This window comes from Bos indicus x Bos taurus, chromosome 7 (assembly GCF_003369695.1).
Source record: "Bos indicus x Bos taurus breed Angus x Brahman F1 hybrid chromosome 7, Bos_hybrid_MaternalHap_v2.0, whole genome shotgun sequence".
In the NCBI taxonomy this organism is placed as follows: domain Eukaryota; kingdom Metazoa; phylum Chordata; class Mammalia; order Artiodactyla; family Bovidae; genus Bos; species Bos indicus x Bos taurus.
This window is the reverse complement of record NC_040082.1, coordinates 82,286,488-82,299,581: the sequence shown is the minus strand read 5'-3', so window position 1 is coordinate 82,299,581 and position 13,094 is coordinate 82,286,488. Positions and strand designations below refer to the sequence as shown.

Sequence of the window (13,094 nt, the reverse complement as noted above, 5' to 3'; positions counted from 1 at the left end):
AATTTTAGCCTTTTTAAGGCTTGATCTATCTTGTTCATTTGTCTCAACAGAAGGTTGGGCTGTTTACTATGGTCTTTTGACTTTGGTAGGCTCCTAGCTGCAAATTTTATCTTCCAGCACAGTAACTAGAATTAGGATTTCAGCCTTTTAGCAACTGTTTCCTGCTTGGTTCCCCAGACTCTCAGTCTGTTTGGTTTATGAATGACAAATGCTTCCGGGGAAGGGAGCGCATACTGCCAGGATTCCTTCTCTGTGCTTCCCTTCTCTTCAAAACATTATTCCCTCAACCTTGAGCTACTTTGCTATCCCTGAATATCAAAATTTTTCTCTCCAGGTCCACGTGACTCCTGAAGGCTTATTCAGCTTCCATACCCCTTATTCAACTCTTTCTGCTTGATTTATTAGTGCGTCAGGCAACGCTGCTTATGAATAGCAAATGGTTTGAGGCAAAAAGCAGTATGAAATGTCATGTTTAGCTCAATGAGTTTGTCTTCTCCCAGAGATGTTGACCCATTAGACACTGGCAGTTTTAATAGCTCAATAGCATTTCAAAGAGATTGCTCTCATATTCTGCTCAGTTTTTGCAATTGTTTTTATTATGAAGATTGGTGTGCTTCAAGTTAATTCACCATAACTAGAAGAAGCAGAATTATTCTCTTTAATTATCTCTTCTAGTGTATGCTGACTTTTTTTTTTTTTTTTTTGCTTTTTCTCAGTTTGGGCTGAAAATGACCTCTCTGCAGCCTCATGACTTGCAAGTTCAATACTCAACAGACATTAACAGAACTTTTGTGTATGAGTTTCAAATTTTCAAGATGAAATATAGTTGGTTGAGTGTTATAACTGATACTAGAGGGAGGCGGGGAAGGAAATTGTGTGTGGGAGTATCATCTGGCCTATTATCTAAGTCACAGGGAATCTGAGAAAAAATTCTCTAAGAAGAAGTAATGGGGATTTGAAGAAGGGAAAAGTTAGAGCGATAGTCCTCAAAAAGAAACAGAATCAAATGGAGAAGAAACACAGATAGATATAACCAACGTATGACTTGAAGTCTCAAGTTGAAATCTCCAAGCCTCTATTTCCTGACAGGTTTTATGATTTATTTATTTTTTAAAGTGGGGAGCTTCCAACTACAAGAGTCAAAAAAAAAAAAAGTATGATGTACTTTATCTAGTTTTTTGTTATATTTCTGTGACACATTCAAAACATCCTGACTAAAACAACAACAAAAAAAATCGGTCTCTGGATTGATAAAATTATCTGACAAAAATACAGGTTACAAAACAGGTAGACGGTTTTTAACTCTCTCACACTTGTATTATCCAGTTCTGTTGATCTTCTTTGGTAGGTCCTTGATATTAGCACACAGCTATGCAGTGTGCTAATTTGTAGTATTTTGATTTTCTTTGCATTTCCTATTGGGCTTCCCTGGTGGCTCAGATGGTAAGGAAACTGCTTGCAATGTGGGAGACCTGGGTTTGATCCCTGGGTGGCTTAACATTCATCTTGAGAAACAAGACTCTACAAGGTGGCCTTCTCATATGTTTGGAAGTGTTGGCTCTTTGCCGTGCCCACGTCATTATGCCTGTGCAGTCTCTGTTAGTTTGTGACATGCCTTCTATGCCTTCGTTCTCCAGCATGTATCCTTCATTCATGTAGAAATAGGTGAGGCCTTTCAAAAGCTGCTCAGCTGAAAGAATGTCATTTTATGTGGCTCCATTTTGGAAACAGAATCCTTCATTGAAAATGGAAGATCTGTATAACCCCATGACTGACCAATCACTAGGATATTTTCGAAATGATAGAGTATAATTTACTGAGGCTGGTTTGTAAAAGCCATGTAATGTTTATCTGGTTCTCTTTCCTCACTTGCTCTGCCATCACATGAGAATTCCTCAAAAATCCCTGTTCCTGAGGTGTTCTACTAATAATCAACAAGAGGGGCTTTTCTGGTGGTTGAGTGGTGAAGAATCTTCCTGCCAGTGCAGGAAACCTGGGGTTGATCCCTGACCCAGGAGGATCCCACATGCCTCAGAACAACTAAGCCTGTGTACCACAACTATTGGCCCTGTGCTCTAAAGCCAGAGAGCTACAACTACTGAGCTCATGTGCCACAACTACTGAAGCCTGTGTGACCTAGAGCCTGTGCTCCCCAAGAAGATAAGCCACCAAAAAAAAAAGCCTGCACACCACAACTAAAGAGTAGCCTGCACTTTCTGAATGTAGAGAAAAGCCCACACAGCAACAAAGACCCAGCACAGCCAAAAATAAATAAATAAAATGTATTTTAAAAAGTAATAATCAATGAGAAACTGAGAGGTTTGCTGCCAGTAGCTCCACTAGCAGAGAAGGCAATGGCACCCACTCCAGTACTCTTGCCTGGAAAGTCCCATGGACGGAGGAGCCTGGTAGGCTGCAGTCCATGGGGTCGCTAGGAGTCGGACATGACTGAGCAACTTCACTTTCACTCTTCACTTTCATGCATTGAAGAAGGAAATGGCAACCCACTCCAGTGTTTTTGCCTGAAGAATCCCAGAGACAGAGGGGCTTGGTGGGCTGCCGTCTATGGGGTCGAACAGAGTCGAACACGACTGAAGCGACTTAGCAGCAGCAGCAGCAGCAGCTCCACTAGAGGGTCTTCCAGGCCAAGTCAAGACTTAGAAGTAAAGTCAGTACAACCCCAGGTAGCCACACCACCATTAGAGTTCTCAGACCATAATCACCTAGGGAAGTCACCTCAAATTTCTGACCAGCAGACATTGGTATAACAAATGCTTACTGTTAAGTCAGTCTCTTGGGGGTTGATTTGTTATTTGGCAATAGATTACTAATATGGTTCCAGGAAGACCAGGGCCAGTGCAGTTGAGATATTGTGAGTAAAGCATAGATGATAGATGAATTTAGAGGGAGGTTTGGAAGTAGCTGATACATGGAACTGCAGACTATGATAAGGAAACTTCAGTTGAACGTCCTTAGAGTTTTAAGTGTAGCATTAAGATACTGAGGAGAAAGAGAAATAAACCAAATTTAATTGTTCATTCATTTAGCAAATATTTGTTAAATGCATGTTTATGGCAGATATTGAGCTAGATACCTGTGATACAATGATGAACAAGATATATAAAAGGCCTCCTTTATAGAATTTTCATTTCACTGTTTATGGCATTAGCAAACTAAAGGCAAAATGGATACATTTAGATTGTTACAGATTGTGAAGTGTGAGTGGTAATAGAAGGATTAATGTGATAGTGTTGCTGGAAGGGGGACCCCTTCCAGGGCCTGAAGGTGGGCTCTTGTCTAACACTCAGAAATGAATTCTCTGAGGAGACACATGTGCTGACAACACAAGAGATTTTATTGGGAAGGGGCACCTGGGCAAAGAGCCGTAGGGTAAGGAAACCCAGGAGGACTGCTCTGCCACGTGGCTCACAGGCCCGGGTTTTGTGGTGATTGGGATTAGTTTGGGTTGTCTTTAGCCAAGCATTCTGACTCAGAGTCCTTCCTGGTGGTGCACGCTTTGTTCAGCCAAGATGGATGCCAGCAAGAAGGATTCTGGGAGATGGTTGGACAAGTGGTGTCACTTTTTGACCTTTCCTGAACTCTCCCAGTTGGCAGTGGCTTATTAGTTCCTTGTTCCTTACCAGGACCTCCTGTCCTAAAACCTCATGCAAATGGTTACTTTGGTGCCTGGCCAGGGTGGGTGGGTTCAGTCTGCATGCTTCCCCTAATGATAGGACAGGGTTGAATGAAAGAAACTGCCCTGGGGTCAGGGAAGACAGCATAAAGGTGATAAAGTTCAAGTCCATACCTTTAGGAAAGAACGCAGTAGGCATGGAAAAGTAGATGATTATTGTCTTCAGACACATTGAAAATGTCTTCAGGTGGGAAAGGATTTGATAGAATGGAAAAGAAGATAGTATTGTCAGGGCAGTTCAGGCAGAGAGGGGTAGGATGAAATAAGCTTGCAGAAAGACACAGGAGCTTCCTGGGTGTCTCAGACTGTAAAGAATCCACCTGCAATGTGGGAAACCAGGGTTCTATCCTTTGGTTGGAAAGATCCCCTGGAGGAGGGCATGGCAACCCACTCCAGTATCCTTGCCTGGAGAATCCGCATGGACAGAGGAACCTGGTAGGCTATATATAGTCCATGTGGTCACAAAGAGTTAGACATGACTAAGCACACACAATGGCACCCCGCTCCAGTACTCTTGCCTGGAGAATCCCATGGACGGAGGAGCCTGGTGGGCTGCAGTCCATGGGGTCGCTAGGAGCCGGACACAACTGAGTGACTTCAGTTTCACTTTTCACTTTCATGCATTGGAGAAGGAAATGGCAACCCACTCCAGTGTTCTTGCCTGGAGAATCCCAGGGATGGGGAGCCTGGTGGGCTGCCATCTGTAGGGTCGCACAGAGTCGGACACGACTAACGCGACTTAGCAGCAGTAGCAGCAAGCACACACACACATTGGATCATAAAAAGTCTCATGAACCGTAGAAGGGCATTTGGACAACATTCTAAATGCAGGGAATAACCACTGGAAGTTTTATGGAACAGATGAGTGTTAAGATCTGATTTATATTTTAAGATTTATTTGATGCTATAGTTTTTTTAATATTTTATAGAAAATATAAATAATTTATAAGATACATAAAGTATTCAAATTTGAATTTTGAAAGGTGGCAGGGAAAAAAAAAAAACAGGAAGACTCTTTAGTGGCTTTTGCATCACATCTGGCTAGAGAAAATCTGTCCTGAATTAGCCCAGTGGCAGTCTATGTGAAGAGAAATAGATGGATCACATGGATGCAGGATATAGTTTGGAACTAGCTGTTGGAATTGCTGCTTGATTAGGATGGGACAATGGTTTAGTGAATGCCACAGGCTCTCTTTGTCTTTACAATTAAATGACATGATTGTTTTCCTGTCTAAGGAATTACATGCGAGTATTTTAAACATTTTTAAAACTGAAAGCAAATGTAAATTATGTTTTCAATTGCTAAAAAATTATAATATCTCTTGAAATCACTAATAAAATCAGGAACTATTCAATTAGTAGGCAGTGCTAGTTCTTTGACCTTGCCTAAGGTATATAAGAAAACAAGGAGAAAGTATATATGATAATTTGTAATAATAAATTCTGCAGATAGAAAATACCAGAAAGGTCTGATGGGGCAAATATAATGAGAATGATTTTCTGATGTGGACCTCTCTTTATTTAGAAATTAGATGTTAAACTCCTCTGTATGCACATGTGCATTTATTTATTGTGTATGTAGATACTTTATATGCTTTATAGGTGCTTATATTTTTACTATGATCAGAAAATCTCATTGCTTTCCTGTCTACCTCTCATACTATTTTAATGTTGTATTTCATATTATCCTCAGTATTATTTACACTTTGACTCCCTCCTCCCATTATGTTAAGAGAAAAAAAAGAGTATGTGTAGTTTTTATTATATTTCTTAACCCATGATAATATTTCCTCCAAGAATAATATCTATACTGTCAATCAAATTACCTAGAGACTGATGATAAATATTTGGAATATTAGATATAATGTTTCTTTCTACGCATTTGTTTAAGAACAACTATTCTTTTTTGACAATTGTTCGAGTTGATTTCCATGACTCTGCCATGTGTTTGCACTTGAAGTTTCTTATCTTTTTAGTGAAAGGCATTGCATATTAAGCCATATTGCATTAAAGGAAGCGCGTGATAGTTGCTCAGTCTTGCCTGACTCTTTGCAACCCCATGGACTGTAGCCTGCGAGGCTCCTCTATCCATGGAATTCTCCAGGCAAGATTACTGGAGTGGGTTGCCATTTCCTTCTCCAGGGGATCTTCCCGACCCAGGGACCCTGCATTGCTGGAGAGTCTTTACCATCTCAGCCACCAGGGAAGCCTACTATTAAGAGACATTTCTAAGTATAAGGAAGCACAGAGATTGCAAATGTGTGTGCCCAGTTAAAAGTCAGTTGCCTTGTGATAAGACTTTTCTCCCAAGGCCATTCTTCACAGATTTTGTAAGACAAAACATGAAAGAATATCTCTGCTTAGAAATCTGAAAGCAACCTGAACCTTGTAGTGTAGATCACAGCCACCCTATCCTCATTTCCAATCAAAATGCATTCTGTATGGTTTTTCCTTGCTAAAGTGGCATTACTTTCACTGATTACATGATTTCTTTCTTCTTTTACTTTTTATTCCCCTCCTGTTCTTGTTCACCCATACACTTCATGTTGCTATCTGTAACCCACAGACTGTCTTTTCATGAACTCAGTTCCCATCTCCACACTCGTCCTAATCTCATTTTACTCTATTCTTTTTTCTTCTTCCTGATTGTCATACCTACAGTCCAGTATCTGTGTATACACTCTTATATGTGTCCATGTACAAAGGTATACATGTGTAAGAATTTGTATATACCAGTGAGGCTATAAACAGACTGATTTCTCACACTTTCTTCTGTCCCCTTACCTAATCATTGCTGTCCTCATTGTCTTTTTTAACTTCTCCTGGAGTGAGGACATGCACCCAGCTTTAATACTCTTGTTTCTGAATAATAGGTTTTTAAGGATGAGAACTCTACAGTCAGAAACATGAAGCTCCCAGCCCTGGAGATTGTTATTACCACCTGGGAATAGCAGAAGTTACTAGAGATGGATGAGAGGAGCAGGCTTTCTAGCAGCTCTCAGAGGAAATTGCTGAAGTACAAAATCACGCTTGGGGCTGAAATATACTCTCTGTAGATAAGAGCTGTTTGATTGGAGTTTCTTTTTTTCTTTATGGTAAATGTACATTCAAGAGAATGTGATATATCATATATGTATGTTTGTGTGTCATATTTATATATATAGAAATTTGAAGAAAAGTAATAAATTTATTAGCTATGGAACCACAATCCAGTTTAAAAAATAGAATACTGTCTGCTTCTTAAAAAATCCTTTTGTGCTCTATCATAACCTGCCTTCCCCTCTAGGGTAACCAATAGCCTAAATTTTGTATTTATAATCTCCTTACTTTTCTGCAAAATTTTATTACCTATAAATTTGCAAATGCTCTAAAGGGAAAAGCATTGCAAAATGTCATATTGACCTAAGGAGTTTCCTTCTCTTTGGGGTATTTACCCTGAAAGCCTTTTTGTTTGGTTGGTTTTTATGTGACTCTTCTAATAATTCTTGATAGGGAAGTTGGCTTAATAGGAGCTCTTCTATCAGTTCTAGATGAGGAATTACTTCCACATTTAACTAATACTATGAAAAGTGCAGTGTGACATGAAGACATCTGAATCGAGGCTCCTTGTTTGAGAGAACATGGTAAAATATTTAGAGGTTTTCTGGGGAGGAAGGAGAAAGAGCATTTTAGGCAGATGGAATCAGTCCAAGCGGTGGGTATGTGGAATGACTGGATATCACTGGGGCTTGACAGAGAGTCTCCTTTTTCTGCCCCCGACCCCAACCCCCGTCCCCTCTTTCTTTAGAGTGCTGAGGCTTGCCAGCTCCAAGTCATCCTGAAAGCTTGAGTAATATCCCTTTCTTTATGAGATGGAGAATCAAATCTGCATTTTAAAAGGCCAAGATAAACAGCATATCAGTATGAGTTTCACTACTAGGCTCTTTTTAAAACTCCTCCCTTGCTAACTTTCTCTAATGGCCTTTCAGGGTTGTGTGCTTTGCTTCTGGAACAGTTGTCATCGCTACATGCCTGAACTCACTCTACCAGGGTCTTGCTAGCTTACTAAGGATCTACTGTTTACCCATCACTTTTGCCTCAAGGAGCTCATCATCTAGTTATGGGCCGAAGATCTAAATATACAGAAAGTCATTTAGCTTTAACCATGGCTTGCTCTTTATGTCTGGGATGGCATGAATCCCTATGGTACAAGATGGATAAATGTGTACATTTATACCAGGAAATGTGTGTAAAAATTATCTGGATGTAATAACAAAAAAGTAGAAACAGTAGAAATTTCTCTCAATGGAGAATGAATAAACTGTGATACAAACATTCAGAGGAATGTTAAAAAAAAAAGGCAATTTTAATCCTTCTCTTTGAATACATCTACATGGGTGCATGGCAGAGACATAATGTTGACTGAGAAATAAATATTGTTCCCTTTTATATAACATATATACAGACATGTGTACTAATATTAATGATGGCTAGTTTTTTACATAAGGGCTTCCCTGGTGGATCAGAGGTTAAAGCGTCTGCCTGCAATGTGGGAGACCTGGGTTCGATCCCTGGGTCGGGGAGATCCCCTGGAGAAGGAAATGGCAACCCACTCCAGTATTCTTGCCTGGAAAATCCCATAGACAGAGGAGCCTGGTGGGCTACAGTCCACGGGGTCACAAAGAGGCCTTTAAAAACACTTACATGCGTTTTATCCTCGTAGTATCCATATGCATTAGACTCTATCATCTTATCCATTTTTTCAGATGAGGAAACCAAGAAGTTTAATAACTTGCCCTAAGTAACACAGAAAAGTATGTTGAACTGACTCCGTAATCTGTGCTCTTCAAGGCCATGCATGCTGTGTTGCCTCATGAAAGCCTGACACTCTTCATTGGCAGAATAGTCACTAACTTCATAATAATTGTTACCGCTCAGGGTGAGGAAGGAGAATGGAATACATGGTAAGACTTTTATTCTACGAACAGCATATTATTGTCTTTAAAAAGAAAGATGAAAGGAGACCTGTAGGAAATTTGACATGATATTAAAATTTGTTTTATCTGAAGTTTCTCATATTAATGTTTCCCCACTTTTCTGGTTAGTTAAAACATGCAATTAATTGATTTTTTTTTTTTAAGATAAGTTAGAAAGGGACTTCAGGTCTTGTTAGAAAAGTAACCATGAGAGCAAAACCTATCTTGGTACAGTGTTACTGCCAGAATTAGAGCAATACTTAGAGCACTTGAATGTTTACAGAGCATTATCACCTCATACATATACAGTCCTGCATAGTGAGTAAGACAAGTGTTTAATAATTTTACACAAAAGCAAACTGATGCTGAGAGAGGGTAAGTAACCTGCTAAATCCATGCAGTGACTGGTTGTTGATAAGCCCGTTTTTGTTGCCTAATCACGTGAAGATAACAACAGCACTTCTCTCATTAAGAATAGTCTAGAAACACATTAGGCATTGGAAAGTGCTTAGAAGAAAGAAATCCAGTCAACAAGACCTTAACTCAGTCATTCCTTTTATGGCAAAAAACTATGATTCCTGTCTCTTATATATCAGAAATCATGAATTAGAGCTTGAGAAACAGCTCTGGGATCTTTCCTTTCCCATCTGCCCACCATGACTACCACCATAACACAACTGAGAGGAGGCATAAATGAGGCAATCTAGTCTCCGTGCTTTCTTTCTTTCTTTCTTTTTTTTTTTTCCTGTTAAACAAAGAATTGCTTTATTAATACAAATCATTACTACATACCCAAACTATAAAGTGCTAAGAAATTTAAATATCTAAGTCACAGGAAACGGGTGGCAATTCAACATCCAGAGTCAACAGAATGCTTGAGGGAGACTGAAACAGATTAGACTCCCACAGCAGAGGAGGCATTTTCAGAGGCGAAGGGGAGCCCGCATGTAATAGCTGCTCAAGCTTCCTCTCCTCATCAAAGATCGTGAGAGGAACTCCATTCAAGGGGAGGTGGGTGATCTGGTGCTCCTCAGGCAGGTCAAAACGCTCAAAACCTAATGGATTGAAGGGAAAGAATTTTTCTATTTCTGGATAGGTGTCATCTGAGGCAGGAACCGAACTTTTTGCTTTAACAGTCTTCTCAGTAATCTTTTTGGTAGAGGAAGTTGTCTGTTTCTGTTTGAGTGGTCCATTCATCTTAACTGATTTTTCTGTAGCTCTGTTGACAGTTCCCAAAGCCTTTCTCACAGTTTTTGGTAAAGCTGGTGGAGCATCAAACATTTTGCCAACACATGGTGTTGAAACCTGAGATCTCCCATCCAAAGCTTTGACTGAAGGCACAGACCCCAGCTTCAGCCCATCCTTAGGAGCCATATGGATGCCTGGTTCTCCATTTTCCTTATCAACATAGATCAGAGTAGCCATTCTGGATCAAGTTCGGAGTAACAGCCAAACTCTCACAAGACTCTTCTCCGTGCTTTCTTCTAGACCTGTGCTGTTCACATGTGGCTATTGAGCACTTAAAATGTGGTAGTGTGACTGAGAAATTATAAATTCTACCTAATTTAAATTTTAAAACTGAAGCAGTATAAAATATATTTTTCATAAAATGCTACTTTATTATTTTTAAGACATGTCACTTTAACATTTTCTTTCTGTGAGATACTATTGTTGCCTTTTCATAGCCACGTCAGACTTACTTTATAAATAAATGTATCAGATTTAATCAGATCTAGTCAGTGTAACTGGGTCAATTCAATTTGAATGACTTTTTTTTAATGCTCAGATGTAACATTGTAATGTGTTCCCTATTTAAATATTTTATGCAAGCAGCACAAGTTACAGTGATACCTACAATGTACAATTCATTTATTTCAACATTAATATGAAAGTTTAATCTACCTACTGTATTACAATTTTGTAAATTTCACTTCATAGTAATGTACTTCATAGAACTGTTTGCACCTGATTGATTATATCATATATCTTAAATATTAAGTTTTTAGAATACTGTCATCCCCCTCAACAAATTTTACTTTGAAAGGTTAGTATAAATAGCATTTTAGGGGGTTATCAAAGTGAGAAAACAAAAAAGACGCAATCTCAAGACCTGCTCCTTGAACAGCTTTGCATGGTAGTAGAGTTACTTGGACATAATAGGGCCAGAAATTCCCTAATTACATTCTAGGAGGTAGGAGACTAAGTAGCTTTGCATATCATAAAAGTGGAAACTGGAAATTTGGGAGTGACTCAGTATGACTTCAGAAAGGTGGGAAGAACCCATGACCCTGAATCTTCGTGGGAGGAAATAGCTGCCCCATTGTGTCCTAATGAAGCTGGGGGATGGGCCCTGTTCCCCGCCTCTTAGCTTAGACTTAATGAAATTTTATATGGCTGTACACCACTTCCCTGCCTTTCACCCATGTACATACTCTACCGCAGTAAGAAGCCCAGAATTTCCAGATAGGCTCCTGTGTGCCTGTTTATCTCCCCACTAAATGAAAGCGATGCATGCTCAGTGGCTCTTATCGTAGACTATCTCAACACTCTTCTGACTCAACACTAGAAAGGATGCATACAGCTCTGTGTGAGTGTGAATATGTACGTATAGTAACCGTGGCTATCTACTGGGCACTATGGACCCACGGTGGGAGTGGTGGTAAGGCAATTCCTCTTCTCTGCTCTTCTTTCCTGAAGTGGGATAGGCTAAACAAACAAGGAACAGAGGAAAGGTTTTGGCAAAGATAAGAAGGGAAGAAGGACATACTCTTTACAGACTTGGAGTATATCTTCAGGTAGTATGCATGTCATTCTCCAGCCACCAAATGGGAACTGGATTCAAACCTTGGATCATGATAATTGATTCCTGGCTGAGGCCAGATCTCTCATTCTATGACAGCCCCGCTCTGAAGGAGATCATGGACAGAAACTTTCTCTTGAAAACAGTGATTTTTTTTTTTTTTGCACTTATAATTGTAGTCAGGGCCTGTGGATATAGAATAGAGCAGGCATTGTTTGGGTATATATGTATTGGAGGAGGAAGGGGTTTGGGATGATGACTTATCACCAGTGGGTGGGTACCTTGGGGATGGGAATATTGATGTTGTTGTTGTTCATTCGCTGAGTCATATCAAACTCTGTGCAACCCCATGGACCATAGCAGGCCAGGCTCCTCTGCTCCTCTGTTCTCCACTGTCTCCCCGAGTTTGCTCAAATTCATGTCCACCAATTTGATAGTGATTGTGATAATGATGCTACCTAACTATCTCATCCTCTGCTGCCCCCTTCTCCTTTTGCCTTCAATCTTTCCCAGCATCAGGTGGCCAAAGTATTGGAGCTTCAGCATCAGTCCTTCCAATGAATATTCAGGGTTAATTTCCTTTAGGATTGACTGGTTTGATCTCCTTGCACTCCAAGAGTCCAAGATTCTCAAAAATCTTCTTCAACACCACAATTTAAAAGCATCAGTTCTTCAACACTTAGCCTTCTTTATGTTCTTATTCATATCTATACATGACTACTGGAAAAACCATAACTTTGACTAGATGGACCTTTGTCAGCAAAGTGATGGCTCTGCTTTTTAATACACTGTCTAGGTTTGTTATAGCTTTTCCCCCAAGGAGAAAGCACCTTTAATTTCATGGCTATAGACATTGTGATTTTGGACTGCAGAAAAATAAAATCTGTCACCGATTCCATTTTTCCCCCTTGTATTTGTTATGAAATGATGGGACTAGATGCCATGATCTTAGTTTTTTGAATGTTGAATTTCAAGCCAGATTTTTCACTCTTCTCTTTCACCTTCAAGAAGCTCTTTAGTTCCTCTTCACTTTTTGCCATTAGAGTGTTATATCAACATATCTGAGGTTGTTGATATTTCTCCTAGCAATCTTGATTCCAGCTTGTGAGTCATTCTCTCTTGTGTTTCTCATGATGTACTCTGCATATAAGTTCAATAAACAGGGTGACAATACACAACCTTGTCATACTGCTTTCCCAATTTGGAACCAGTCAGTTGATCCATGTTCAGTTCTAACTGTTGCTTCTTGACCCACATACAAGTTTCTCAGGAGATAGGTAAAGGCTGTCTGGTATTCCAATCTCTTTAAGAATTTTCCACAGTTTGTTGTGATCCACATAGTTATAGGCTTTAGCATAGTCAGTGAAGCAAATTAAATGATTTTGTGGAACTCCCTTGCTTTCTCCATGATCCAACAAGTTTTGGCAATTTGATCTCTTATTCCTCCATCTCTTTGAAACTCAGATTGATTGTCATGCCCTGGAGAAGGAAATGACAACCCACCCCAGTATTTTCTTGCCTGGAGAATTCTGTGGACAGAGGAGCCTCATCAGCTATAATGCATGGGGTCGCAAAGAGTCAGACATGACTGAGCAACTAACACTGCATTACTTGATTGTGAGGTGCAGATTTTGCCCTTGATGCA

General features: G+C 39.8%; 1 protein-coding gene across 1 annotated transcript; it reads right to left on the bottom strand.

The window, feature by feature from the left end:
• Window positions 1-9,465: 9,465 nt before the first annotated feature.
• On the bottom strand, window positions 9,466-10,117 carry LOC113896623 (securin-like). The gene has a single exon (XM_027548846.1). It carries the CDS (start codon window positions 10,072-10,074, stop codon window positions 9,466-9,468), a length of 609 nt encoding a protein of 202 aa, XP_027404647.1. The 5' UTR covers window positions 10,075-10,117.
• Window positions 10,118-13,094: the final 2,977 nt, after the last annotated feature.

Excerpts from the sequence above, each read along its gene's own strand:
- LOC113896623 (XM_027548846.1), bottom strand. The coding sequence starts at position 10,074 with ATGGCTACTCTGATCTATGTTGATAAGGAAAATGGAGAACCAGGCATC.